Below are 25,568 nucleotides of genomic sequence, written 5' to 3'. Positions count from 1 at the left end.
GGGCGGTGCCGGCGCTCTGCGCTCTGCGCTCTGACCTCACTGCTGCGCGCCGGAAGCAACCCGGGCCACGGCACAGGGGCGCGGCGGCCGGACCGCGGGGCCGGCAAGACCATGCCGGTCACCGGGAAGAGTTTCCGCCGGCGCCGGGCCGATTCGGAGTCGGAGGAAGATGAGCAGGACTCAGAGGAGGTTCGGTGCGTTTGGGGTGGGGCTTCCAAGGGGCCAGAAGAGACAGCGGTTTGTGATACTCATCACCGGCCAGGCTCCTCGTTGACTGTGAGCCGAGGTTGTTGTCCCTTTCTGCAGAACAAAAACCTGAGGCTCCTAGGGCTGCGGCCGCCGCCGCAAGGCCGCACAGTAGCGAGAGATTTCCCCCAGGATGCGCGGTGGGTCTGATTGCAATGGGTCTAAGCGCAGGGTTGCCTTCTGGATCATTGTGCCTGCGGCTCAGCAGTTGGACAGGGATGCCGGTCGAAGTTGCCTTTTGAGTCTGAGTTCCGCGGAGGGGGTCTCAGACTGTGCGTTGCCTCTTTGCAGATTAAAACTGGAAGAGACCCGCGAGGTGCAGAACTTGAGGAAGAGGCCCAACGGGGTGAGGTGGGTATCGCAGGGGCCCCGCGGGAAGAGCAGGCGGAGATGACAGACACATGCCCCCGCCTGAGTCGCCACCACAACTATCTCTTCAGACATAGCCCCTTTTCTTGACACACTGTACACCTAACATTGCCCTGAAAGGAGTCCAGTGTTCTTTGCAGACGTTTACCCAGGAGATGGCCCGTGCCGTGTGGTCTTGAGGTTTGCTCCAGAGGTGCAAAAACAGGTTATCAATTCGTGTTTTTATTGCACCTGATTGCGAAATGCACACGAATTGTTAAGTTTGGAAAAAAATTTTGAAGTATAATCGAAAAAGTAAGCAGCACCCGTAATTCTCCCATCCACAGGTAACCAGCGTTAACGTGTAATGTTCTGTCCAGTGTCTCTCTTTTTTGGAGATTGCAAGTACTCTTATTCCGTTCTGTTTTCAGCTCATCATGTTTTGGGCATTGACATTATGGATTATTTTTCCCAAAAACCTTTTTAGTGGGCTGCATAGTATTCCACTGTGTGTATATGCCATAATTTAACTAATCCCTTACTTAGGGGCTGTTGGTCATTTGTAAATTTTCACCACCAAATATGGGTGCAATAGGTATTTTTCTACATTTGTCTTTAGCTTCCTTTTCCCGGAAGTCAAAATCTTAGAAATGAGATTTCCAAGCCCAGATAATGCCAAATGGCTTTGTAGGAAAGCTTACCACTTCACCCTACCCCCTGACCCAGCATCTAGAGTGCTTTATTTTTAAACTGTTTTATCCTTGTAGGCTTTGCCAGGTGGCTTTGGTGCCCACTCCTCAGATCTCGCCTTTGCTCTAATGTTGCAACCTACAGACTTTCTAAGTGTTCTGCCTCGTGTCTGAATTGTGCCATTTCTCGCTGTCTCTGTCTCTGTCTCACTCTGCCTTTTCTTTCTGCTCAGTGCTGTGGCCCTGCTGGTAGGAGAGAAGGTACAAGAAGAGACCACCCTCGTGGTGAGTTGTGGGGTCCTCCTTGGGAATGGAAAGCTGTGGCTGCTCTCCAGTAGGTGACTGTGTTTTCTTTTTTAAAAAAGGGGGGGGGGTGTGCCCGGGTGGCTCAGTTGGTTAAGTGTCCATCGTCGGCTCAGGTCATGATCTCACGGTTCATGGGTTCAAGCCCCACGTCAGGCTCTGTGCTGACAGCTCAGAGCCTGGAGCCTGCTTCAGATTCTGAGTCTCCCTCTCTCTCTAATCCTCCCCCACTCACACTCTGTCTATGTCTCTCTCAAAAATAAATAAAGTTTTTTTTTAAATAAACATTAAAAAAATTTTTTTTAATTAAAAGAAATTACAAAAAAAACAAAACAAAAAAGACCACTGCCAATTATACAGATGCTTCCTCACAGCTGTGTTTGCTTTCTGCAGGATGACCCCTTTCAGATGAAGACAGGCGGTATGGTGGACATGAAAAAACTGAAGGAAAGGGGCAAAGATAAGTAAGTGGGGGACTCACTGAGATACAAAGTAACCTATAGCCCCTGCCTGGGTCTATGTGCCTCCAAGAGAGCTGGGGCCCACAACAGCAGCTCTAGTGGGGCATTCTGAAGTATCCTTCATGCTTTGTAGTTTAAAAACAAATGAAAGCAATGGGGCGCCTGGGTGGCTCAGTAGGTGAAGCCTCGAACTTGCAGTTCGTGAGTTCGAGCCCCGCATCGGGCTCTGTACTGATGGCTCAGAGCCTGGAGCCTGGTTCAAGTTCTGTTTCTCTCTCCCTCTGCCCCTCCCTTGCTCACACTTTGTCTCTCTGTCTCTCTCTCACTCTCAAAGATAAACAAACATTAAAATATATATATATAGGGGCGCCTGGGTGGCTCAGTCAGTTGAGCGTCCGACTTCGGCTCAGGCCACGATCTCGCGGTCCGTGAGTTCGAGCCCCGCGTCAGGCTCTGGGCTGATGGCTCAGAGCCTGGAGCCTGCTTCCGATTTTCCGATTCTGTGTCTCCCTCTCTCTCTGCCCCTCCCCCGTTCATGCTCTGTTTCTCTCTGTCTCAAAAATAAATAAATGTTAAAAAAAAAAAAAAAATTAAAAAAAAAAAAAAATATATATATATATATATTTTTTTTTTAATGAAAGCCAGAACTCTTTAAAAGAGTCCTTTAACTCTTCTGCTTAGAGTGCTGTGAGTACTCTCCTTTGGAAAAGGTGCATTGTGTAGTGTGTTTCAGACCCAAGCGGAAATGTTGTTTTTGTTTTTTAAGAAACACGTGCTCTGTCTCTCTCTCAAAAATAAATGGTAAACATAAAAAAAAAAAAAAACACATAAGAACACAATTATAAAATGATACATTTGAATAGTGTAAAAGTATCTAGTCATTCCCCAGAGGAATCTGCAACATTTTGCTTGCTTATATTTCTTCTGTTTACATACCACGTGTGTTTTTTTCCACAACCACAAGCAGGATGGGCTTGGGTGTGTGGGTTTTACTTGTATGATATCAGACTCGGCCTCACCGACGTGTGACTCAAAGGTTCCGCTTCTTTGCCCCTCCCTCCAGGATCAGCGAGGAGGAAGATCTCCACCTGGGGACATCGTTCTCCGCGGAAACCAACCGAAGGGACGAGGATGCCGACATGTGGGTATCAGCCTGGCTGTGATCGATGAGGCACTGGATCCAGCCAGATACAGTCCCGAGATAGCTAGTCACAGATGACATTTCTAGAATCATCCAAAGGCCAAGGCAGAGTTGGCCCCTGTCACTCCACCTCCCAGGCTCGTGAACTGTGAGGGAAAAAAAATCCTAAAAATTCTCTGAAATGATGGTTCTTGGGATTTTAGATGCCCCGACTAGTAATAGTTTTCCCCTAAATATTGTAGGAATAAAACACTGCACTTGCCCACCTTTTCACTGACGAGACTGTTAACCAAATGACCACCGTTGACCGTTGCATTCTGTTTTCAGCGAACCTTAACATCTATTAACAGCAATAGATTGGGAGGACACAATCTCACCACAGAGGTTGGTGCTTTAAAGTCAAAAAAAAGTTCTGCGTGGTGAAAAAAACTCGAATTAATTTTCACGTTTCTCATTTTTGCACGGACTGATGAACACTCCTGGGCCATCACTGCTCTGTGGGCCAGTGTTGGGGACCACTCATTTTAAAGAGAGGTTTTGTGAGCTTCCCGCCTCTCCCTGAGGCCTGTGGGTTTCTCATTTCAGGATGAAGTACATTGAGACAGAGCTCAAGAAGAGGAAAGGGATCGTGGAACACGAGGAACAGAAAGTCAAGCCAAAGAATGCAGAGGACTGTCTTTACGAACTTCCGGAAAACATCCGTGTCTCCTCAGCCAAGAAGACCGAAGAGATGCTTTCCAACCAGATGCTGAGCGGCATCCCCGAGGTGGACCTAGGCATCGAGTACGTTTCAGAACCCGATCTAGCCTCTCTCCTGCCCTGGGCCCACGGAAGAGCGCTCTGCTTTCCGGCTAAGGGGACTGTTTCTTACCCGTCTCCTTGGAAACCCACAAATAACTCTATTTTCTCGGGTAGGCGGAGATGCTTGTGCCCAGAGCGTCCGAAGGATAGGTCAGCGTTGCTAGGGAGATGCTAGAGAAGGTCTCCTGAAAGCAAAAGCGTGGTGTTTTGTTTGTTGAGATATAAGAAACACATAACGTCATGCTGGTTTCAGGTATACAACGTAAGGATTATTTGTATGCAAGCGTTTATTTTTACGTGGTCTTTGTTCACAGCTCTTCGGCTGTTCTGCTCAGGCCCTTGTAGTCCTCTGTTTTCTTACCCATCCCATGAGCCTCCTTTTCATTTTTGCAAAACACCAGCTCTAAAACAGGATTGTCATGGAAGAAATATGACAGTCAGAATCCTCTTTGGGCGTAAGAGAAAGTTGGGAGGCTTCTGGATCCTCGCCTCTTTTCTGGAACTAGCTTCGAGCCTTAGGTAGTTTTCTTTCCTTCTCTGGGGCTCAGTTTCCCCTTGATCAGAAGAGGACAGTAAGGGGTGCCTGGGTGGCTCAGTCGGTTAAGCATCCCAACTCTTGATTTTAGCTCAGGTCCTAATCCCAGGGTCGTAGGATCGAGCCCCATGTCGGCTCTGCTGACAGGGTGGAGCCCGCTTGGGAGTGTCTGTCTCTCCCCCCACCCCCACTCACATGCACTCTCTCTCCCTCAAAATAAGCATTAAAAAAAAAAAAAAGAAGACAATAGATAATGCATCTTCGACAGCCGTGAGAACACACGAGCTGGGAAACTGCGGAGCCCTGTGCTCCAGAGGGTGATTTCCTCATGCGCCGGTGCGTTTCCAGCCTGACTGGCAGTTCTGTCTGAAAACCGAAGGCGGGAGGACTGAATACATGGTGTGACTCCCTTCTCCCCACAGCGCAAAAATAAAAAATATCATTTCCACGGAGGATGCCAAGGCCCGTCTGCTGGCAGAGCAGCAGAACAAGAAGAAAGACAGCGAGACGTCTTTCGTGCCCACCAACATGGCCGTGAATTACGTGCAGCACAACCGATGTAAGCTGCTCTGGGCAAGCAGCCCTGTCCTGTTGGCTTGCCACCCCCCCCCCCCGCCCCCCAAGTTCCTGTATTTTGTCTGACGCGTCCCCTGGTCTCTTTCGATCCAGTTTATCACGAGGAGCTCAATGCCCCCATTCGGAGAAACAAAGAAGAGCCCAAAGCGCGACCCTTGAGAGTGGGTGACACGGAGAAGCCAGAGCCTGAGCGTAAGTACAGCGGAGGCCCCAGAGCTGCCCGGAGCAGTCATCAAGCCCCTGGAGGCGGGGTGGACTCTGCAGGGGTGGGGCTTGGGCTCTGGGGCCAGGCATCTGGGCTCCACTCCACGTTCGTTTCCCTTCCCCTTGCCCAGCCTCGGTTTGCTCATTTGGAAATGGAGATAGTAACAAAACCTACCGTTAGGGCTTGCTCTGACGATTCACTGGGCTATTAAATATCAAATATAATAGAAACTTGAAAACTTAGCATATTTCAATAAGCAAAACTAAACTCAGAGTTACTCATAATTTTGCCAAAGGTGAGCGCCGTTAACATTTTTATGTGTCGCCTTCCAGACTTTAAAAAAATATTGACGTAGGGGGGCCTGGGTGGTTCCGTCGGTTAGGCATCCGACTTCAGCCTAGGTCATGATCTCGCTGTTTGTGAGTTCAAGCCCCACATCGGGCTCTGTGCTGACAGCTCGGGGCCTGGAGCCTGCTGCGGATTCTGTGTCTCTTTCTCTGTCTGCCCCTTCCCCACTCACACTCTCTCTGAAAAATAGAAATAAACGTAAAAACTATATCGATGCATACAGAAACATATGCCGTGCACATACTTCATAGGGTCTCCTCGTTTTTCACTCAGTAGTGTACCCTGCACGGCTCTCTGGGACAGTAAATATGTATTTTCCCTTTCAGTCGCCTCGTGTTCCGCGGCATGGAGCTACTCCGGTTCCCTCTAGTCGGACGCTTACGTGGTTTCTCATTTTCCCCCATTTAATCACTGTCGGGCTGACCCTTTTTGCCTACATCATGTCCTTCGGCTACGTGCCAAGAAGTCGCCAACGCTCCTCTAGAAGTGGGGTGCTGATTTGTCCCTCCCCCTCCACTAGCAGCATCCAGCTGTGCCCCTTTCCCTCCAAGGGTCTTCTTTTTCGTACCAATGGGGTGAGCCTAAGGAAATGCTAAATTTGCTGAGGCTTCTGAAAATCCAGACTGTTTGCTTTTTCTTCCTTCCTTCCTTTTTTTTTTTTTTTTAATATTTTTATTTATTTTTGAGACAGAGACAGAGCGTGAGTGGGGGAGGGGCAGAGAGAGAGGGGGACACAGACTCCGAAGCAGGCTCCAGGCTTTGAGCCGTCAGCACAGAGCCCGACACGGGGGCTCGAACTCACGGACGGTGAGATCATGACCTGAGCCGAAGTCAGGCGCTTCACCGACTGAGCCACCCAGGCACCCCCCTCTTTTTTTTTTTTTTTTTTTTTTAAAGATTTTAAGTAATCTCTACACTCACCACAGGGCTTGAACTCACAACCAGATCAAGAGTCACTCATTCCACTGATGGAGCCAACCAGGCGCCCCGCATTTTCTTTCTTCTTACTTGAGAAATTATTTTCTATACCGTCTTGGGTGCACAGTCATTAATTCCCAAAGAGTTTTGTGTTATTCCCACATAGTAAGCAAGGACTTTGGAGTCACCAGACTTGGGTTCAACTCTCAACCTACCTTCACTTTCCGAGTGACCTTGAGGAAGACCATCTAAGCTCTCTGAACAGTGATGGCAATATGTCCCCGTTTGAATTGCCGCGAGGGTTAAAAAAAGGCATATCTAGGGGCACCTGGGTGGCTCAGCTGGTTAAGCGTCTGACTTTGGCTCAGGTCATGATCTCGCGGTTTGTGGGTTCGAGCCCCGCGTCGGGCTCTGTACTGACAGCTCAGAGCCTGGAGCCTGCTTCAGATTCTGTGTGTCCCTCTCTCTCTGCCCCTCCCCTGCTCACGCTCTGTCTCTCTCTGTCTCAAAAATAAATAAACGTTAAAAAAATAAATAAGCCGTATCTAAAAGTATTTAGCACCAGGCCTTGTACCTAATCAAACTCTCCCTGAAATAGAACACCTGTTGTCACCTGGTCCCATGCTGATGTCAGCATACCCCACCGTACCGTCATCTGACTCTACCCTGTGTTTATTTCACTCACTCAGTAACCAGTCTTTACTGTGGCCCTACTATGTTCCTATTCACCAGGGTAGGCCCTGGGGCTTCTGTGGGGAATGAGGCAGGCGTGGTCCTAGCCTAAGCAGAGCTAAAAACCTGTCGGTTGATTCCAGCACGGCCAACAGCTTCTGCTCTTTTCCTTCTCAGGGTCCCCTCCTAACCGCAAGCGTCCTGCTAACGAGAAGGCTACCGATGACTATCACTATGAGAAGTTCAAGAAGATGAACAGACGCTACTAAGGGTAGCAAAAGGGAGAAGTGCAGGATGGACGTAAACAGCACTGTCCCCTCCCTAACCCCTTGACAGACGGCTTCCCAGACAGAGGTGGACAGAAGTTTATTTGCTACCAGACAGTTCCCCAAACTGATCTCCACTGGTCCTGCCACTTAGCTGCTGGATTTTCTGGGCACTGCGTTTGTGACCTTTGAAACAAGACAATGTGGAGTTTTCCTGTTTGGGGGCAAACTCCGTTCTTGTGTGAGCATTATAAAATCTTGTTCGTAAATCTATTGACTTTCTCTGAATATTTGCCCTGGGTCGGGAAGAAACAGCGGTGTTCGAAGCAAGAGAACACCCTTTCGCTCGTGCTACTATTATAATATATACGCAATCGTGTCTTGTACTTTCAAATTCCTGGAGGTCGGGAACGCGCCCTTCACCGTGTGTAGTGGGTCCAGCCCACAGCAGAAAAGTCTAGGATGGGATCAAAGGGACACTGGTATTTTCTGACTTTTACAAAGTTACCGGTTTCTTTTCATCAAGAAAGAAAAAAAATTTCTATCACTTTCAGCACTTAAGTATTAAATATGAAATGAATCCAACCATACTATTCGTACTGTGTCTCCTTATACCAACCCCAGGTAATGTGTTGAGAGCCTGTGGGTTGGGCAGCGCAAATGCAAAACTCAAGTTACTAAGAGAGACTGTCTCATTTAGTTTAAAGATGTAGGGGCGCCTGGGCGGCCCAGTCGGTTTGGCACCCGACTCTTGGTTTCGGCTCGGGTTGTGATCCCAAGGTCCTGGGATCGAGCCCTGTGTCGGGCTCGGCACTGAACGTGGAGCCTGCTTGGGACTGACTCCCTCTCTCTCTCAAAAAAAAAAAACAAAAGTAGGCTTCAACCTGCCAGCTCTCGGGTACAGTGCCCCCATGCTGTCATTTTCCTGAGGCACTGACACATGTTGAGATGAGAAAAGGGCAGGTGGGTTGACTTCTGGGCTGACTCATTGTAGGTGTTGCAGCTAGAGGAGTTTGCCTTTGGAGTCCAAGCTCAGCCCTGCTTATATCCTTCAGGCCCCGAGCCTGTTATATCCTTCGACAATCTCTCTCGGAGCCTGTTTTCTCATCTGTAAAATGGAGATCGTTTTTCATTTTTATTTTTTTCCCTCCACTAAAATGCATGGTAGTGAAGGCAGGAATCACCTATGCCTTGTTTTTGTTTTTGTTTTTGTTTTCCCTTGAATTCCCAGGGTCTAGTCCATAACCCAACACATTGGCAATCCTCAACCCTATGAATGAATGAGTGAATGAGTGGAACAATCCTTAGTCATCATGTTGATAGTATGTATCCTTCATATGATGCCATAAAAGTAGCACTCTACCCATGTAACGTTTCCTCCTCAACGCTCATAACCACAGTCTAATCAAAAGAAAAACATCAAATTCCAATAGTGGGCCATCCTCTGAAAGATTTGAACAAGTACTCCCCAAAACCGTCAAGGTCGTCAAAACCAAGGAGAGCTTGAGAAACAGTCTTAGCCAAGAGGAGCCTAAGGAGACATGAAAACTAAATATAACGCGGTATCTTGGGACAGGATCCTAGATCGGATACAGGGCATTAGGTAAAAACTAAGGAAACGCTTTAGTTCTATCAATATAGGTTCGCTAATCTTAACAAATGTTAACACGTTAATATGTTAATACGGGAAATTATGTGGGAGGATATATAGGACCTCTCTGTACTATCTTCTCAATTTTTCTGTAGATCTAAAATTATTCCCCACCGCCCCCCCCCAATTTTTTTTTTTTTTTCGTGGACTCCAGCGGCCTCCGTCTTTCACCTCCCGGAAGCAAGAAAGCTCCCCGCCCCTCACAAAGATGGTGGCCACAGCGGCGCGAGGAGACCCGCCCCGCACAAAGATGGCGGCCGCGCCCGGGAGGAACCGGAAGCGCGGTCTGGCAGCGGCGCGGGTCCGGGGCAAGCGCGAGAACGCGCGGGCGGCGCGGGTCCGGGCATGAAGCTGGGCCGGGCCGCGCTGGGCCTGCTGCTGCTGGCGCCTTTGGCGGTGCGGGCGGTGGAGCCCATCAGCCTGGGACTGGCCCTGGCCGGCGTCCTCACCGGCTACATTTACCCGCGCCTCTATTGCCTCTTCGCGGAGTGCTGCGGCCAGAAGCGGAGCCTCAGCAGGGAGGGTAGGACGGGGGGCGGGGGCGGGGGCGGGCCCGGGACCCGAAGCCGGAGCGGCCCGGGCGGGGTGGCGCCGGGCTCCCGGCCACGACCACGACCACGACGGACCGGGGTTGGTCGGAGACCCGAGCAGGCGAGCTGCGGCCCGGGCCGCTTCCTCCGCCGAGAGTTTCGCTCCTTCCTGGAGGGGCGGTGGGAGCTCGGCCTGCCGATCCGCAGCCCTTTCCGGCCGGGCGGTGCCCGGGGAGGGGCAGAGCTGGGGCGAGGGGCGCAGGGAATGGGCAGGGCTAGCAGGGGGAGGGCCTCGAGCCCTCCCGCCCTCCCCCTCCCCGCCCCGGCCACCCCCGGGGGCCCGGTGCTGACGTACCTCCGCGTTTCACAAGGTGCTCCGAGAGCTGAGCTGGCCTTGCTGGCTTTCGCGGGCGCCTGTAACCCTGGGCTAGATTTCGCCAGACACACGGACACCCCGTCCCTGACCGGCTTTGTTTTTCCCAGCGCTGCAGAAGGATCTGGACAGCAAGCTCTTTGGACAGCATCTTGCAAAGAAGGTCATCCTAAATGCTGTGTCTGGCTTCATAAGCAACCCGAAGCCGAAGAAACCTCTCACGCTCTCTCTGCACGGGTGGACGGGCACCGGCAAAAATTTCGTTAGCAAGATCATCGCGGAGAATATTTACGAGGGTGGTCTGAACAGTGACTATGTCCACCTGTTTGTGGCCACACTGCACTTCCCACACGCCTCCAACATCACCCTGTATAAGGCAAGAGCGGAATTTTGGAATCCTTCCTGGATGATGCTGGGTTTCCGGGGTTTCCTTGCTGTGGGGTGGAACGCGGGAATTGCGTGTTGGAATGAATGAGCCGGGAAGACGGCTGCCTGCGCCTGTTCCCCTCTGAAAGGTGTGGAAGTTCGGGGGAGTTTGAGGTGGAGCGGTTAATACCGTCAGAGCTTTGTGACGGTTGCTGGTGAAAACAGGCTCAGTATGCTACTTATTTTAGTAAGGGGAGTCGTGGGATTTTAGAGATGGACGTGATCAAATCCAAGCTAAAGATCATCGCGCCTAACTCACGTGGTAAAAGAGGAAATGTTTCCAGAAAGGCCTAAGGTGGTTTAGCTAAAGTGTCGCAAACTGCTTTTACGGTTTAACTCGCTGGTAAACAGCCTGGACTTTGGCAACAGACACGCCTAGATGTGAGTCCTAACTCTCCCACCTGCCAGCTGTGTAGTCTCGGGACTGTCCCCTGAGCTGAGACCCAGGTTCTTCTCTGTAAGGCGTGGTTGTGAGAAATCCCTGAGCTCTGTCGAGCTTGTAACATGCCGCCTGCCACACGAGCCTTCAGATACATGTCCACTCTTTTTTTTTTTTTTTTTAATTTTTTAAATGTGTATTTATTTTTGAGACAGAGACAGAGCATGAACAGGGGAGGAGCAGAGAGAGAGGGAGACACAGAATCTGAAACAGGCTCCAGGCTCCGAGCTGTCAGCACAGAGCCCGACACGGGGCTCGAACTCACGAACCGTGAGATTGTGACCTGAGCTGAAGTCAGATGCTCAGCCAACTGAGCCACCCAGGCGCCCCTCTGCCTTCTTCAAGAAGGCTGGTGTAGGGGCGCCTGGGTGGCTCCGTCGGTTAAGCGTCCGACTTCGGCTCAGGTCACGATCTCACGGTCCGTGAGTTCGAGCCCCGTGTCGGGCTCTGTGCTGACAGCTCGGAGCCTGGAGCCTGTTTCAGATTCTGTGTCTCCCTCTCTCTCTGCTCCTGCCCTGTTCATGCTCTGTCTCTCTCTGTCTCAAAAATAAATAAACGTTAAAAAAAAAAAAATTTAAAAAAAAAAAAAAAGGCTGGTGTACAGAGGATATGTGTTAACATCACCATTTTTTTTTTTTTAGGTTTATTTATTTTGAGAGAGAGCATGCAAGAGTGGGGGAAGGGCAGAGAGAGGGGGAGAGAATCCCAAGCAGGTTCCGTGCTCCCGGCGCAGAGCCCGACGCGGGACTCGATCTCACGACCTGGTCCAAACTCGAGAGTCAGGCGCCTAGCCGACTGAGCCACCCAGGCGCCCCTAACACCGCCATTTTAATGACAGGGACCAGCAACTCAATGACACAGCATCATCATGATCTCTCACAGCACAGGAATTCTAACCAACCTGGGGCTCCGGAACGAGGCAGGGCACAGCTCAGATCCCAGCTCTCCCACATCCTAATTTTATAATCTTGGGCGAGATGACGAAGCTGTATGCCTCAGTTTCCCGATCTGTGAAACGGGCATGATCGTGCCCCCTGCACGGAGGTGTGGGGAGGAAGCAAAGAGCTTGTGTGTGTTAAGTTCTGAGCACAGTGCCGAGCACACAGTAAACGCTCTGTGAGTGCGGCCGTTGTAGCACTAAGGCTCGTGCCGGTTGTTTTCCGTTGCACCTGCTGAGAACTTCGCCTTGGCTTCTCCCCTCTGTAATTCAGGATCAGTTACAGTTGTGGATTCGTGGCAACGTGAGCACCTGTGCAAGGTCCATCTTCATATTCGATGAAATGGATAAGATGCACGCTGGCCTCATAGATGCCATCAAGCCTTTCCTCGACTATTATGACCACGTGGATGGGGTCTCCTACCAGAAAGCCATCTTCATATTTCTCAGGTAAGGCCAGGGCTGGGACACGATTGAAGCACCCCGGCCGCGAGTCCGTGGGCTCCGGGATAGAAGCCGGTCCTCACTCACGGGAATTCTGTTGCAGCAACGCGGGGGCAGAAAGGATCACAGACGTGGCTTTAGATTTCTGGAGAAGCGGAAAGCAGAGGGAAGAGATCAAGCTCAAAGACATGGAACCGGCCTTGTCTGTGTCGGCCTTCAACAACAAGAACAGTAAGTGCGGCCAGGCCAGCCGGTACTGACCCCTCCCGTGCGTGATCCTGCGTCCCGAAGTCTTAGATTGTCAGCCTCACCGTCGCCTGGGAGCTGGCTCGAAATGCAAATTCTCAGTCCCTTCCCCAGACCTTCCGAGTCAGGATTTCTGAGCAGAGGCCGTGTGAAACTCCAGGTGACTCTCATATGCTCTCCCGTTTGCCGAGTGCTCTTTTAAAGAGAGAGGGACATTCTTGATCTTCGAGGTCTTCAAGATTGGTTCCCTGTTTTCTTTAGTTTAATCATTTTCCTTGGTAGAAGAAAAGCAGGTGGTTGAGCAGGGAAGGCCGCTGTGGGCGCCTCCGAAAGAGAGGACTGGTCCGGTCCCTCTTTCTGTGTGTTGCTCCAGAACTGGGAGGTTCTGTGCACGAGTATAACGGCCGAATAGCGGCTGGGCCCGCGTTCTGCACTCCACCTGCCCATTTCCTTTATCTTCACGGTGACCTCGTGGGGTAGAAACTGTCATCCTCCTCATTTTATAGATGAGGAAACAGGCTCAAAAGAGAGCCGCTTGCCCAAGGCGCACAGCCTGCTCAGTGGCTCTGATTGCAGAGCCTGATCTTTTCGCTACCAAGTTCACGGCTTTTCCAGTGACCTCACACACTTTGACCTTGAACCCTCAGAGGTGGGAAGTCCCCATGATGCAGAATGACTCACCGGGTAACCTGTGAGCCATGCGGGTGGACTATTACCATTTGAGCCTGCTCTGTTCGGGTTCTTTCTTGAGCTTAGAGAGCAGAAGTTCTTTGAAACAAGAAGTCGATATTGCTGCAGAGATACTTGGACAGTATGGGGTGTTCTTGTCCATTTGTGTAGCTGGAATATTACTGACGGAAGACAGGATATTTTGTAACTGGTTCTCTGGCGAGCCAAACAGTATGAGCACTCGCAGCAGATGCCTTCGCCTAAATGCTTCAGCAAGATGAGGCCAGTTGCCTAGAACCCACATTGCGGGAGGTTACAAAGGGTCCCAGAGTATAAGCTTCAGGATGAGGCGGACCTAGCTCAGCCATTTACTGACTGTGGCCTCAGGCAGATGGCTGAACTCATTCATTCATTCATTCATTCAGCAAATACTGAGCTCCTACTAGGTGGCAGGCACGGGTCCCAGAACTGGGGACGCAACAGCGAACAAAGACAAATCCTTATCCTCATGGAGTTTTATATCCTAGTGATAATACACCAGGAAATGTGTCAGATGATGGGATATCTGTTATCTGTATAGAGGCAGAGATGTATCTTCCTTTCCATCCCCAACAGGTAAAAAGTTAAGTCCATAAAGAGGGCTTGGGGGTGCTGGAATGAGGATGGGTGGTGGTTTTAATAGAGTGGTCAAGGACGGCTCACTGTGAGGGTGACATTTGAGCTGACCCGAGGACTGCGGGAGTGAGCCATGTGGGCACCACAGGGAACAGCATTCCATCAGAGGGAACAGCACACGCAAGGGCACTGAGGTGGGGGTGTGCCCAGGGTCACTGTGGCACCACAGGGAACAGCATTCCATCAGAGGGAACAGCACACGCAAGGGCACTGAGGTGGGGGTGTGCCCAGGGTCACTGTGGCACCACAGGGAACAGCATTCCATCAGAGGGAACAGCACACGCAAGGGTACTGAGGTGGGGGTGTGCCCAGGGTCACTGTGGCAGTCCAGGATGAATAAGGGAGAAAAGGGAGTTGGATAAGAAGCAAGTCTTGGCACTGGGGGTGCTGGTCACAAAAGGCCAGGGTCGGGGGTGGGGGGCCTCGGGCAGGCCTTGGGTTTGACTCCCAGTGGAGGAGGGAGCTGCTGGAGTGTTTTGAGCAGTGACGTGACCAGACTTAGTTTATCAGGGCCACGCTGGCCACTGGGTGGAGCATAGACTAAAGGCAGTGGGGGCAGGGACCCCAGGCGGCAGCTGTGGCCTGGACCCGCGTGCTAGCAGTGAGCCGAGTGGGGTGACATGCTGTGATTAGGATGCGTGTTGAAGGTCGAAACCCTCAGAAGGTGGAATAAGATTTCCTAAAGGATTGGTGTGGGAATGAGAGAGCCCCAAATCAAGGGTCCGGCTTGAGCCATGAGACGGGTGGTCGTGCCCCTTAGGGGGACAGGCCGTGGAGTCGCAGGTTGGTGGGGCCGGGTGGGAGACGGGCGTGGACAGTGAGCAGGGCGCCCCTGTGGAGATGCGGAGCCGATGGCTGGCCGGCCCAGTGGGGTTCCAGCGGGGCGCTCAGGCTGAGGGGACCCACTGGGGAGTGGTCCGTAGATGGTTTTGAAAGAGACTGAGATCATTGTTCCTCCAGAATGCTCTGGCTGTGGTCAGGTTCGTCACCTCCTCCGCCCGGCCTCGTCGGCCCACAATGGCAGAGTAGCCTGTCCTCCGTGCTCACTCGCCCCATCTCGGTGCTCACAGCACCACCCCCCCGGCACTATCTGAAATCGTCCGGTTGCTGGCTTGTGGGGCCGTGAACCTCTGAGGGCACTGGCCCTGTCTGCTGGCTCTGGGCTCTCCCGGGGACCCAGAGCTTGCCTGTCCGCAAAGAGGGCCTTCAGGAAATGAGCTGTACCACGCTGCTCGGCCATTGGTTTTGTTCTTTCCCACGGCCAGACTCCCCCATCCAGGCACTGAGGTCTTTCCTGAGCACCAGTCGTGTGCAAAGCACTGCTGGGAAAGGAAAGCATACAGTCCGGTTGTGGCACTGGGCGTTACGATGAGAAACACGTATTTGGCCTTTGTCTCTGCTTCTGGCCCAGATCTCCTGAAAACACTTGGAACTTCCTAAGTAATAAAGGTGTCTTGATATTCATAACAAACCCCGGTCAACCACATCTGAGTTTGCGTTAATGAGGGACTTTTGGGAAGCATCTAAAGGGCACGGGGCTGGCTTCCAGGGGAACCAACCGTGTGACTGGAGGGTTGGAACTTTCAGTCCCACCCCCCGATGCCGGGGAACCAGAGGGGGCAGGGGCTGGAGGTGGAATCCGTTGCCAGCAGCCAGTGAATTAATCAGTTGTGCCCATGTAACGAAGCCTCCATAAAAACCTGGCAGGTTGGGGTTCGGAGAGCTTCCAGGGTGAACACATGGAGATCTGGGAGGGGCCTTGTGCCCCTCCTGTCCCTTCTGCCTCTTCCTGTCCCTCCCTGTCTCTCCTGTCATCTGGCTGTTCGGGAGTTAGGTTCCTGTATTGAGCTGAAATTGTAGCTCACCCAGCCCGTGTTGGAGAATTGCTTGGGGGTGTGGGAAAAAAGCCCACACGTTGGAATTGGTGTCACAGACCAGGATTGAGGCACCAGAGTTCAGCGGCAAAGCGGAAGGGAAACGGGTCACTTGGAGGAGTGCGGGGTGTGACCCAGCGGGTGCCGCATGGTCAGGAGGGGGTGCGTGTGTGCTGGGCCCTCCCGGGAGTCCAGGAGGGGACGTGCGTGGGTCACAGGGCGGGTGCAGGCCCCGCACTCGCCCTGGGTGAAAACACACAGCAAAGTCTGTGCCCTGCGGCCGCAACAGGGCACCGTCTTCACACTGTATCGCTCTGAGGGTTCCAGTTCTCGGTCCCCAGATGCGCCGTGTGGTCTGGACGTGCGGGCAGTGGTGGTAGGTTTCTGTCCTGTTGTCGATCCAGCCGCTGAAAGTCCAGTGAATCCCAAGTTCCCCAAGTAGGGGAGTGGCTGGTCCTCTCCTGGGACTCCTCTCCCCTTGTGCTTTCTCTGAAACCCTGCCAGCCTGGGAACCATGTCCCTCCGCGCTCCGCTCTGCCTCTCAGCTTGTTGCCAGCACCCTGGGCTGGCGGGCCTCTCTCCCGCTTCAGATCTGTCAGCCCATCGGAGAGGCCTCCCCTGAGCCCGAGGCTAAGGTGCCACGTCACCCCTGCTTTGCTTTCGTGGAGGCATCACCGCTCGGTCTCGCCCGTGGGCACACCCCCGGGTTACATCTGCCCCCGTGGACCACAGGCTCCACCTCCGGGTGCGGCACCCCTTGGACGCCGGGCGGATGTGCGTCGGATGGCTGGGTGGGCAGGGGGACGGTGGATGAACAGCACCTTTTTCTTTTTCCCAGGTGGCTTCTGGCATAGCAGCTTAATTGACCGAAATCTCATTGATTATTTTGTTCCCTTCCTCCCCCTGGAATACAAACACCTAAAAATGTGCATCAGAGTTGAAATGCAGTCCCGAGGCTTTGAAATCGATGAGGACATTGTAACCAAAGTGGCTGAGGAGATGACATTTTTCCCCAAAGAGGAGAGAGTTTTCTCCGACAAAGGCTGCAAAACTGTGTTCACCAAGTTAGATTACTACTACGACGACTGACTGCTTCGAGTTGGAGGAGAAGGAACTCGGCACTTGGCTCCGTGCCCTGGAGGAGGACAGAGCAGATGCTTCCTGCTGGACCGAACGGGAACCTTCCTGAGCAGTTTTCATCCACCGGGGCCTCCGGGCGTCACACCCCCTACAGATCACGGACCTCGGAACAGCCCCAGAGCCTTCCGAGGCGGTGGCAGCGGTCAGCTCCCCGTCCACTCGTACGAGGGCTCATGATTTTTAAAAAAATCATGTTTTAATTTCAAGTGTTTGTTTCAAGGAAGGATGTCTAAGTTTTACTGAAAATGTGGTAACTTTATTTAAAATGTTTTTAACCTCATGAGAAACTTTTCAGACTCTGTGTTATTGGCTTTACGTGTTTTTCGAAGTTCCTGTCACCATATCCTAGACACCGATGTCTTTACTGAAAAGAAGCCCAAGGCTGGGTCCTTGGCACATGGTCCCTAGGATGGCAGAACCGGGGACCAAGGCTGGAGCCGTGATCAGACCTGTCACAGGATGACCATCGCAAGGGGCAATGATGTGTTTGGATACAGGGAAAGTATGTAAGAGGACACACGTGGGGGGGGCGCCTGGGTGCCTCAGTTAAGCGGCCGACTCTTGACTTTAGCTCAGGTCGTGATCTCGCAGTTCGTGAGTTCGAGCCCCGTGTCGGGCTCCTCGCCGACAGTGCGGAGCCTGCTTGGGATTCTCTCTCCCCGTCTCTGCCTGTCCCTTGCCCGTGCTCTCTCTCAAAAATAAATTTTAAAAAAATTTTAAAAATTTAAAAAAAGTAGGACCCACTGAGGCCCCTCACAGATAAGCCTTAAGTACCCTTTCCAAGGGTTTTGATCTCGGTAACATTGTGAACATTCGCGAGAGACAGAGTTTCCTTGCAATAAAAATGTTTCCAGCTTGTCGGTTGCCATTCAGCTTTACAAAGGAAGACCCCTCCCTGTTTCCCATTCCTGAATGAGCCATATGTCGTCTGGCAAGTTTTGCCATATTTTTAAAAACATCCTCGTTACAGGTTTTGGTTGTTCAATGAGAATTCCCAAAACCTGTTAGGAAAGTGTAGCTGCCCCCTCCCCCACCCACCCCGATCCTGAGAACAGTATTTTTACTTATAACTACAAAGAGCTACCGTTTTACAATAAAATGGGTGTGTAATTTGCGAGTGCATCTTTAAAGGAGACAAAAGCCCGCTCGCTGTAGGTCTTTGGTGCTTCAGCCATGAACTGAGACCTAAGAGGCGCAGTGCGGGCTGGAGTGAAGGCTCACGCAGGGAATCTGGATCCGTGCGGCTCTGGCTCTTTGCTCAGCTGCACCGGGTACCGCAAAGTTGTGGGGTTCATGGAGCTCCCGACACCCAGCCGTGGGGTTCAAGTCTCGAGACACAACCCCAGCCGAGGCACCAGGCGGGCGTACAGGGCACAGGAGACTAGACGGACCTTGGTGTTTGCTACGCGCCTGTGTGCCTGCTGGTGGGGGGAGCTCCCGTGGGGTGTGGCGCCCAAGCAGTGCTCACCGGCCCGTTTTTCTCAGGCCCAGAGGACTGGAGGGCCCCCTGCTGCCCCAGGACTCCTCTGCCTCCAGGTACCTGGTCCGCACGGAGGCCCTTTAAGGGCATCCAGGCCTCCTAGGGACGGCTGCACGTGTTGGAAGGCTCTTGATGTGGATTGGAAGCTGGCCTGTTGTCCTGTCCCCAGGAGTCACAGATGGGGCTCATCATTCTAAGCCGGCAGCCCCAGCACCTGGGGGTCCCTGGCTCGGGGAACACAGGGGTCCCCCGACTTAATTTGGCAAGTTCATTCTTTGTAGATGAGGCAGGACAGGCTGGAGCGGGAACCACTCTTGGCTGGAGACCAGATCCGGGAAATCCAGTCTCGGGACTTGACCACCTTCAACCGAGAGATGACGGGACTGGGTGGGATGTTGACGAAGAGGGTTTGAACTTTCTAGAAAGTCGCTGACTCGTCCTCAGTCCTGGAAAGAGGATCGGCGTTAACGATTCACTGACAGACAGGAGGCCAGGTGCAGTGCGATCGAGCAGACCCTGGTTAGCTTAACTGGGGTTTCGCTGTTTACCAGTTCTGGTTTACTGATCTGAGCCCGGCCTGGTTCGAGTTCAGAGTGTCAGCACGGAGTCACGTCCCCCCCCTACCCCTCAATTTCCTTCCTATGTTAATTTCAGGAGAAAATATTTGCTAGGAATAAGTCCAGCTGTTCTTGGCATTTTCACCCGTGGAACTAGGGCGTATAACCCGTCACCGAACCCCACGTAAGTGTCTCTGTTTGGAGATACCAGCCTTTAAGGTAAATTCTGTCTGATGCAAAGACTACCCTCCGGCATGTCCAGGGTGTGCTGAGACACCCGAGTCGCCCGACAGCCTTTCTCCCAGGCCCCAACTTCTCAGGGTTCCCAAAGAAACTAGGGGAAAAAAAAGTCTGCAAATAACACGTCACACGATAAAATTTAGTCTTTATTTTCTCTTCAGTAGGTCAATTCAAGTCCTCGTCTGCATCCTACACAGGGTGAGGGAGGCTGGGCTGTGGTCAACCGTGGCCTCCCTCTTCAGGTGACAAATCAGGAACCGCAGTCCAAAGGTGGCCCACACGTGTCCAGGGAGTTGTGTCACTGTCAACAGGGAAAATCTCCGTCTGTGCCTGGCCAGACGCTTGCGGGGCTAGGAAAGAGATGTCACTGGGCTCCAGTTCGAGAACACGTACTCAAAATGTGAAGCCTTAACTTGGCATTTTTTAAAAGGCTAAACGTGACCCTCCAGAAGGCCCTCCGGGGTCACGAAGACATTCGTTCTAAATTGTACACATAAATTCGCTGCACGTCGTTCTTATCGCGTGTCTGCGGGTGCACTGCAGTTATGACACGCACGATTCACACCGGCTGGCATCCGCCTTATTTCCCGGCGGCCAGGGCAGCCCAGCCTGGTGCTGCCATGTAGGGTGTCCTCAGATGACACCCAGGACCAGCCGCTTTACATTGACCTTGTTTGATCTGCATCCGTGACCACGTCTGACCACGCACCTCGTAACAAAAACGCCACTGTTTTTGCTAAGAGTTTCTGATCAAGGAATAGACAATTATTCCATCTCGTGTGCTTTCCCATGCTTTAAAATGAGCTATGTCCTATACGTTTTTCTATCATCTAAGATTCGCGAGTAAAAACATTATAAAAAATATACATATCTTCGAAAACCCTAGCGTTTCTGGTGTGCGATACCTAAGGCTTCTTTGGCAACGCAGGGCCTGCAAGCTGACCACTCAGTGGCCCGTGTCGTCCACGGAGCCCGAGCACGTCCCACGGATTCCAAATGGTTCTCTGGAGTAAAGTGACAGATTGGCCCACGCGTACGTTGTAACAGACAGACGTTTCACCACGGCAACCAAGGACTCAAATTCACAACTCACGGTCTCGTTCTGATCTCACCCTAGTGATGACATATGGTTGGGGACAAATCTAGTTCAGGAGAAGGGGGTACAGGGAAGGTGGGGTCGATACCAAATGACGGCAAAGGAATTCCAGGAGCCTGAGAGGCCACCTGTCCCGGTCTGCCGGAGAGGCCTCGGACGGAGACCCCGCACCGCAGGCAGGCCGGTCACCTGGCTGAGAAGGCTCGGTGTGCAGGCCCACATCACCACCGGACCCTGTGCCTGAGGGTGCCACCGACTTTAACTGAAAATACTTCAAGCCAGTGGACACTCTCTGTGCAAAGGAACAGAGCAGGTTCTTAGCAGGTGCAAACCAAAAGCTCCCCGAATTGCGCAGGGGCCCTGGGACTCCTTGAGTTAGAGCAGCAGCTTCTAGAGCACCTGGAGCAGGTGCTGGGGGTGGGGGGTGGGGGGCAGGGGGGGAGGGGGGGGAAGGGGAGGTCTCACGCACACAGCTGTTTGCAAGGCACTTCCGTCAAGGTCAGTAAGTGAGGGGAGGGATTTTAAAAGTTCACCTTCCACCGCAGTTGACAGATGGACTGCCGTCTGGTCCAAACTGACAGGCGCGCTCGCCAGATCGGCGTCTTTTCAAAACTCAGCTCTTAGAAACTTCTAGATCCCTAAAATCCACAGGTGCAAATGTGCAAACCCCGAAGGAGTCTTCAAAGTGCTTCTGGAAGGGCAAGGCCCTCGCTTGCTGAGCTCCCGGGGGGGCCTCTTCCCCCGCGTGGATGAGAGGTCAGTGAAAATCCAACCGTGACTGCACAGTCTTACAGCCCTTGTCTGAGTAGATTTTCTCGCCTTTGGGGAAAAACGTCATTTCCTCTGCCACCCTGGTGACAATGTCCTCATCTACGGCGGACCCGCGGGCCCTCATCTCGGCTCGGACACACATCTTCACGTGTCTGTACTCCAGGGGGAGGAAGGGGATAAAGTAGTCGATGAGGTTTCTGTCTATCAGCCCGCTGCGCCACAGGCCACCTGCAAAGCAAGACACAGCTGGGCCCCCCCGTCTCCGTCACTGTCACCTGGCCCAGCTCACTGCTCCTACGGGGCCCATGTGGTTATCCCGACCCGCGGTACGTCCCTCGTGTCTTTACCCGTCGAGATTCTCTTTTCATCAAGGTGGGACAAGCCTGACAGAGGCACCGGTCGGCCACCCCCTGCTAACTGGCTTCTATTACAGGAGGCCCCAAGGAAAAGTCCCTACTTCACGGATTCGGTGGCTTCGTGGAAGGCTTGAAGAAAGAGGAGGCTGTGCTGGCAGGGTCACGGGGAGCCTGGGGGACTCACTGTGTTTATTGTTGAAGACTCCGACGGACAGCACGGGTTCCAGGTCCTTCAGCTGGATGTCCTCCCTCTTTCTTCCTGCCCGCCAGAAGTCAAGGGCGGTCTTAGTTATGAGGTCCCCACCGGCATTGCTGCACGTGCCAAAGCAGAGTAAAATCACACGTTAAGATTCTGGGTCTAAATCAAGCAACATGTATGCTCTGAGGCTTAAACGTTTTTTTTTGTTTTTTTTTTAAGTTTTTTACTTGAGACAGAGAGAGACGGAGAACAAGCGAGGGAGGGGCAGAGAGAGCGAGGGAGACCCAGAATCCGAAGCGGGCTCCAGGCTCTGAGCTGTCAGCACAGAGCCCGATGCGGGGCGCGGGCCCACAAACCCTGTGACCATGACCTGAGCCGAACTCGGATGCTCAACCGACTGAGCCACCCAGGCGCCGCCCCACCCCCACCCCCCTGTGCTGACTTTTTACCCTCAGAGACACGTGCAGGTAATGAAATTGCCTGTTATCAGCAATAATTTCATTCATTTTTCTCCCACCCGCAGCTGCCATGCTGAGAGTAGCAACCCCAAAGTAACAGAAGTCACCAATTCACTTTTGCCAGGCACCTCTGTCCCTCGGCAACAGAATCCCGATGGTTGCCGGGGCCTCCTTCTAGCACTAGGAGAAAGAACGGCTTGCGGGGGCCCCGAGAAATCCCCTCCCGCTCACCTGAGAAACATGAAAATGGCCTTCCGGTAAGACACGCCATCAACCTGCTCGTAGTAGTCTAGAAACGGCTTGATCGCGTCGATGACCCCGGGGTGCAATTTGTCCATCTCGTCAAATATGAACACGGAGCTGGCACACGCACTCACGTTACCCCGGATCCATCCCTGTAACTGGTCCTGGACCAGCCATAAAAGAAACAGAAGCTCAGAGGATGTGCCTGGAGAGGCACACGTGCGACCCTGTTCCTCAGGCTCCGAACGATGAAAAATCAGAGCTCTCTGGGATTCGACAAAGAGCTCTTGGAAACTGCCTCCCAACCGACAGCTTTTCCACAACTTTGTCTATAAAAAGTCGAACCTGGCAGATAGGTGCTAGGGTGTCAAGCCGTTTTTCTTTTCCTAACTCAAATGACGTGCCGGAGAGGACTTTCTAAAGGTACAAGGGGGGCCAAAGGCATGAAGAGTCATCAGTTCGCTGTTAACCCATCATTTCCACTCACTGCGAACTGAAACCTCAAGTTAATTTCACCAGACATACTGGGGAACAAGAAACTGCACTGAGGTTGGCACAGCGCCCCAAACCAATGCCTCGTACCGACGCGGCGAACGAAGGCAGTGGCGCTCCCCAGAAAGCACGTGTTCCTGAAACAAAAGATACCCAAGCAACAAGCCCTCAACCCCCAGACACGAAAGGCTCCAGAGGCACCCTCACCCCATCACTGGATTCCTAGAGATACAACTCTTTATCCAAGGATTTGGAAAACGGAAATCCCTTCTTATTCTTTCTTTTTGGCAAGCTTCCCTGTCTCACGAACACCCACTTTCAATTCCTTGTCCCGATCAGTTTCTGTTTCCTCTGTAGGCCCCCACCTAACAGTAAGACGATTAACCTTTACAAGGACGACACTGATTTAAATGAGAACCCTGCCAGACAACTTATGAATTAAATGCAGGAAGAGTATCTCAAAAGAAAAAGTTATCTCTTAGGATTCAGTTCTTCGCAGCTTTCGTGTGAAGAAAGAAAAGCAACACCAAGGATTTGGATGGGAGGCACAAAGGGAACAGAAGCTGGGGCAGGGAACCCTCCAGTCTACAGCGCTAAACACAGAGCACTCAATGCACATGCTGCATCACAGGGGAGACTTAAATGAAGCTGTGTCCAAACACATCGTCTGAGACCTGCTCCGCTCCACCAAGGGCTGGGACGGGAATGCCGAACACGCTGGGTCACTGCAGAACGTGGCTAGTGGGAGTTTGGAGAGCTGGGTTCAAGCGTGTGATTTGCCACAAGGCCAGAAAGACTGTAAGGAGCAGGTCCCCTGGCCTCTCTTGGCTCCACCTTTTAATGTAAATAAACGTCACCTGTCCCACTGTATTATTTTGGAACCAAACGAGGAAAAGAAGTGGTGGGAGAGCTCAGCCAACAGCAAAGGGTTACCGTGGGCGAGGGTGCCTTAACTCAGCGGGACCCCGGGCTACTCCAAAGCCAAGAGAGGCAGCAGAGGCCAGAGTTAGTGAAGGTCGCCCCGACCAGAGTGGCCGGTGGACAGGGTAACGGGATTCTCTTGCCTGGTACAGTTTTATGTGCTGCTCGTGAGGGAAGTGCAGAGTCGAGACAAACAGGTGGACAAAGTTACTCTTCAGGCCTTTCGAGTGAAGATTTTCAGCCACAATTTGGCTGACAAAATTCTTGCCCGTGCCAGCCCAGCCGTGTAAGGACAGAGTCAGCGGTTTCTTGGGGTTTTTATTGTTCTTGAAGCCAGTCAGCGCCTTGAGAATCACCTCTGTGGCCAGATGCTGCCCAAACAGCTTCTCCTCTAATTCCAGCTTGAGGGCTGCAGGAGCCAGCCGGAGAACAGAGAGAAAAATATACATTAAACAGGCACCAGAAAAGCAGCGCTTTCCCCAGCTGGCCAAAGCGAGAGGCACCTATTAGCAAGCGGTCCGGCAGGGTGTCTGCCAAACCCCAGGGCTGGCCCGGAGCACAGCCTCGGGTTGCAGAGCCACACGATGCCACTTCCAAGGAAATGCGCTAGATGGATGTCCTGCTTAACACTCCAGCGTCTGATAAGGAAGCTGAACGTGTTCGTTCGTCCAAGGATTAGCCCTCTCTGGACTGCGCTGCGTGCTATTCCCCAGCTACCCCTGCTGAAGTGTAAGAAAACCCGGGGCCAAACGTGGGCTTTCTGGGCAGCCGCTGCACACGCTGCACATCTGAAAACTACTTAATGGGGCAAAGGGCTGAGCACGCTGCTTCCAGCTTCTTTCTGTACTCCCAGGGAATCCGAGGCATTTAAGAAGGAACTTAGGCAGAGCCCCCACGGTCTGCAGACTGTCTCAGCAGGCACGGCTTGCAGGGCGGGAGTCCGGACCGAGGCCCCGTCCGTCCTCCCTCCCGCCCCAGCTCAGGGTGAGCGCCGCGCCCCTCGCGGGCGGACCCGCCCTACCGGACGCGTTGAGCCGCTGCTCCTCGCGGCAGCACTCGGCGAAGCGGCAGTACAGGTCCGTGTAGGACAGGTAGCCGGTGAGGGCGGACGCGGCCCCGAGGGCGATGCCCACGCTGATGGGCTCGATCGCCGCCACCACGTGAGCCGCCAGCAGCGGCCCCAGCGCCGCTGCACGGCCGAGCCCCGCCGCCCGCGGCATCGCCCCGCTCACAGTCCGCCAACCTCTGCACCGCGCTCCCAGGCCGCGAAGCCGCGGCCGGACTTCCGGCTGCGTCACTTCCGCCCCGCAGGCCCGCCTCTCCCTCGGGACGGCCATATTGGCGGGGACTGGGGAATCTGTGTCGCCATCTTTGTGCGTGGCGCGAGAGGCGTCCCGGGGCTGGCCTCTCGCGACCCCCTCGCCTGCTTCTTCTCGTTTCCAGCCCCCACCCTTGGCTTTGTCATCCCTTCCCCTGGAGCTGTCATGAGCGTCTCCCATGTCGGCCCACCACCTGCCTTCCTGAAACAGCTGCTCTGCGCCCCGGAGGTCCAGGCCCGGGCCGGGAGGCACCAAGACCGAGGCGCACAATCAAACCAGAAACCCGTCCGGTCGTTCAGCATGCGACAAGGCAGGCCCTTTGCTGGCTGCTGGGAAGACAACAGTGAAGGAGAGGGAGTTGGCTCTGGCCCTCTCCGGTGTCCAGGCTATTGGGCAAGAGCCCGTACTGGGCGGTGGGAGAAACACAAGGGCCGTGGAGCAGGGAAAGCTTCCGTCTAAACGGAGAACGAAAGGAGTTAGCCCCGCAACAAGTGAGGAGTGGAACCTTCACCCAGAGGAACAG

General features: G+C 53.0%; 3 protein-coding genes and 1 long non-coding RNA gene across 6 annotated transcripts; 2 read left to right on the top strand and 2 right to left on the bottom strand.

Moving 5' to 3' along the window:
* The first annotated feature begins 35 nt into the window (after positions 1-35).
* CUNH9orf78 (chromosome unknown C9orf78 homolog) lies at positions 36-8,099 on the top strand. Of its 2 annotated transcripts, XM_019420810.2 has the most exons (9): positions 36-194; positions 538-597; positions 1,517-1,568; positions 1,980-2,050; positions 3,111-3,188; positions 3,774-3,971; positions 4,947-5,083; positions 5,194-5,292; positions 7,421-8,099. In XM_019420810.2, the coding sequence occupies exons 1-9, from the start codon at positions 112-114 to the stop codon at positions 7,510-7,512; spliced, it is 870 nt and encodes a 289-aa protein (XP_019276355.1). In that variant the 5' UTR covers positions 36-111; the 3' UTR covers positions 7,513-8,099. The 2 variants fall into 2 exon arrangements, with proteins under 2 accessions (XP_019276355.1, XP_019276357.1); XM_019420812.2 differs by lacking the exons at positions 36-194; positions 538-597 and having other exon boundaries at positions 1,534-1,617.
* Positions 5,580-10,174, bottom strand: LOC128778651 (uncharacterized). The gene is made up of 2 exons (XR_008424372.1): positions 10,046-10,174; positions 5,580-5,832 (listed from the first exon to the last, which is right to left on the bottom strand). It is a non-coding gene; the product is annotated as an uncharacterized LOC128778651 (long non-coding RNA).
* On the top strand, positions 9,438-17,191 carry TOR1A (torsin family 1 member A). The gene is made up of 5 exons (XM_019420809.2): positions 9,438-9,683; positions 10,174-10,439; positions 12,140-12,315; positions 12,413-12,540; positions 16,612-17,191. The coding sequence occupies exons 1-5, from the start codon at positions 9,506-9,508 to the stop codon at positions 16,860-16,862; spliced, it is 999 nt and encodes a 332-aa protein (XP_019276354.1). The 5' UTR covers positions 9,438-9,505; the 3' UTR covers positions 16,863-17,191.
* A 2,124-nt stretch (positions 17,192-19,315) lies between these two features.
* TOR1B (torsin family 1 member B) lies at positions 19,316-25,007 on the bottom strand. 2 transcript variants are annotated; one of them, XM_053908410.1, is made up of 5 exons: positions 24,748-25,007; positions 23,870-24,135; positions 22,302-22,477; positions 21,598-21,725; positions 19,316-21,285 (listed from the first exon to the last, which is right to left on the bottom strand). In XM_053908410.1, exons 1-5 carry the CDS (start codon positions 24,944-24,946, stop codon positions 21,044-21,046), a joined length of 1,011 nt encoding a protein of 336 aa, XP_053764385.1. In that variant the 5' UTR covers positions 24,947-25,007; the 3' UTR covers positions 19,316-21,043. The 2 variants fall into 2 exon arrangements, with proteins under 2 accessions (XP_053764385.1, XP_019276359.1); XM_019420814.2 differs by having other exon boundaries at positions 21,092-21,209.
* Positions 25,008-25,568: the final 561 nt, after the last annotated feature.

The sequence above is a fragment of the Panthera pardus genome, unplaced genomic scaffold (assembly GCF_024362965.1).
Source record: "Panthera pardus isolate Hobbes unplaced genomic scaffold, ASM2436296v1 HiC_scaffold_20, whole genome shotgun sequence".
Taxonomy (NCBI): Eukaryota; Metazoa; Chordata; class Mammalia; order Carnivora; family Felidae; genus Panthera; species Panthera pardus.
This window is presented reverse-complemented; position numbering and strand designations above follow the sequence as displayed.

Coding starts and splice junctions, on each gene's coding strand:
- TOR1B (XM_053908410.1), bottom strand. CDS start 24,946: ATGCCGCGGGCGGCGGGGCTCGGCCGTGCAGCGGCGCTGGGGCCGCTG. Junction 22,478..23,869: donor AGCACATAAAACTGTACCAG/GCAAGAGAATCC, acceptor TGGCTGGTCCAG/GACCAGTTACAGGGATGGAT. Junction 21,726..22,301: donor GCCATTTTCATGTTTCTCAG/GTGAGCGGGAGG, acceptor TGGCACGTGCAG/CAATGCCGGTGGGGACCTCA.
- CUNH9orf78 (XM_019420810.2), top strand. CDS start 112: ATGCCGGTCACCGGGAAGAGTTTCCGCCGGCGCCGGGCCGATTCGGAG. Junction 2,051..3,110: donor AAGGAAAGGGGCAAAGATAA/GTAAGTGGGGGA, acceptor CCCTCCCTCCAG/GATCAGCGAGGAGGAAGATC. Junction 5,084..5,193: donor TTACGTGCAGCACAACCGAT/GTAAGCTGCTCT, acceptor CTTTCGATCCAG/TTTATCACGAGGAGCTCAAT.
- TOR1A (XM_019420809.2), top strand. CDS start 9,506: ATGAAGCTGGGCCGGGCCGCGCTGGGCCTGCTGCTGCTGGCGCCTTTG. Junction 10,440..12,139: donor CCAACATCACCCTGTATAAG/GCAAGAGCGGAA, acceptor TCTGTAATTCAG/GATCAGTTACAGTTGTGGAT. Junction 12,541..16,611: donor GGCCTTCAACAACAAGAACA/GTAAGTGCGGCC, acceptor TCTTTTTCCCAG/GTGGCTTCTGGCATAGCAGC.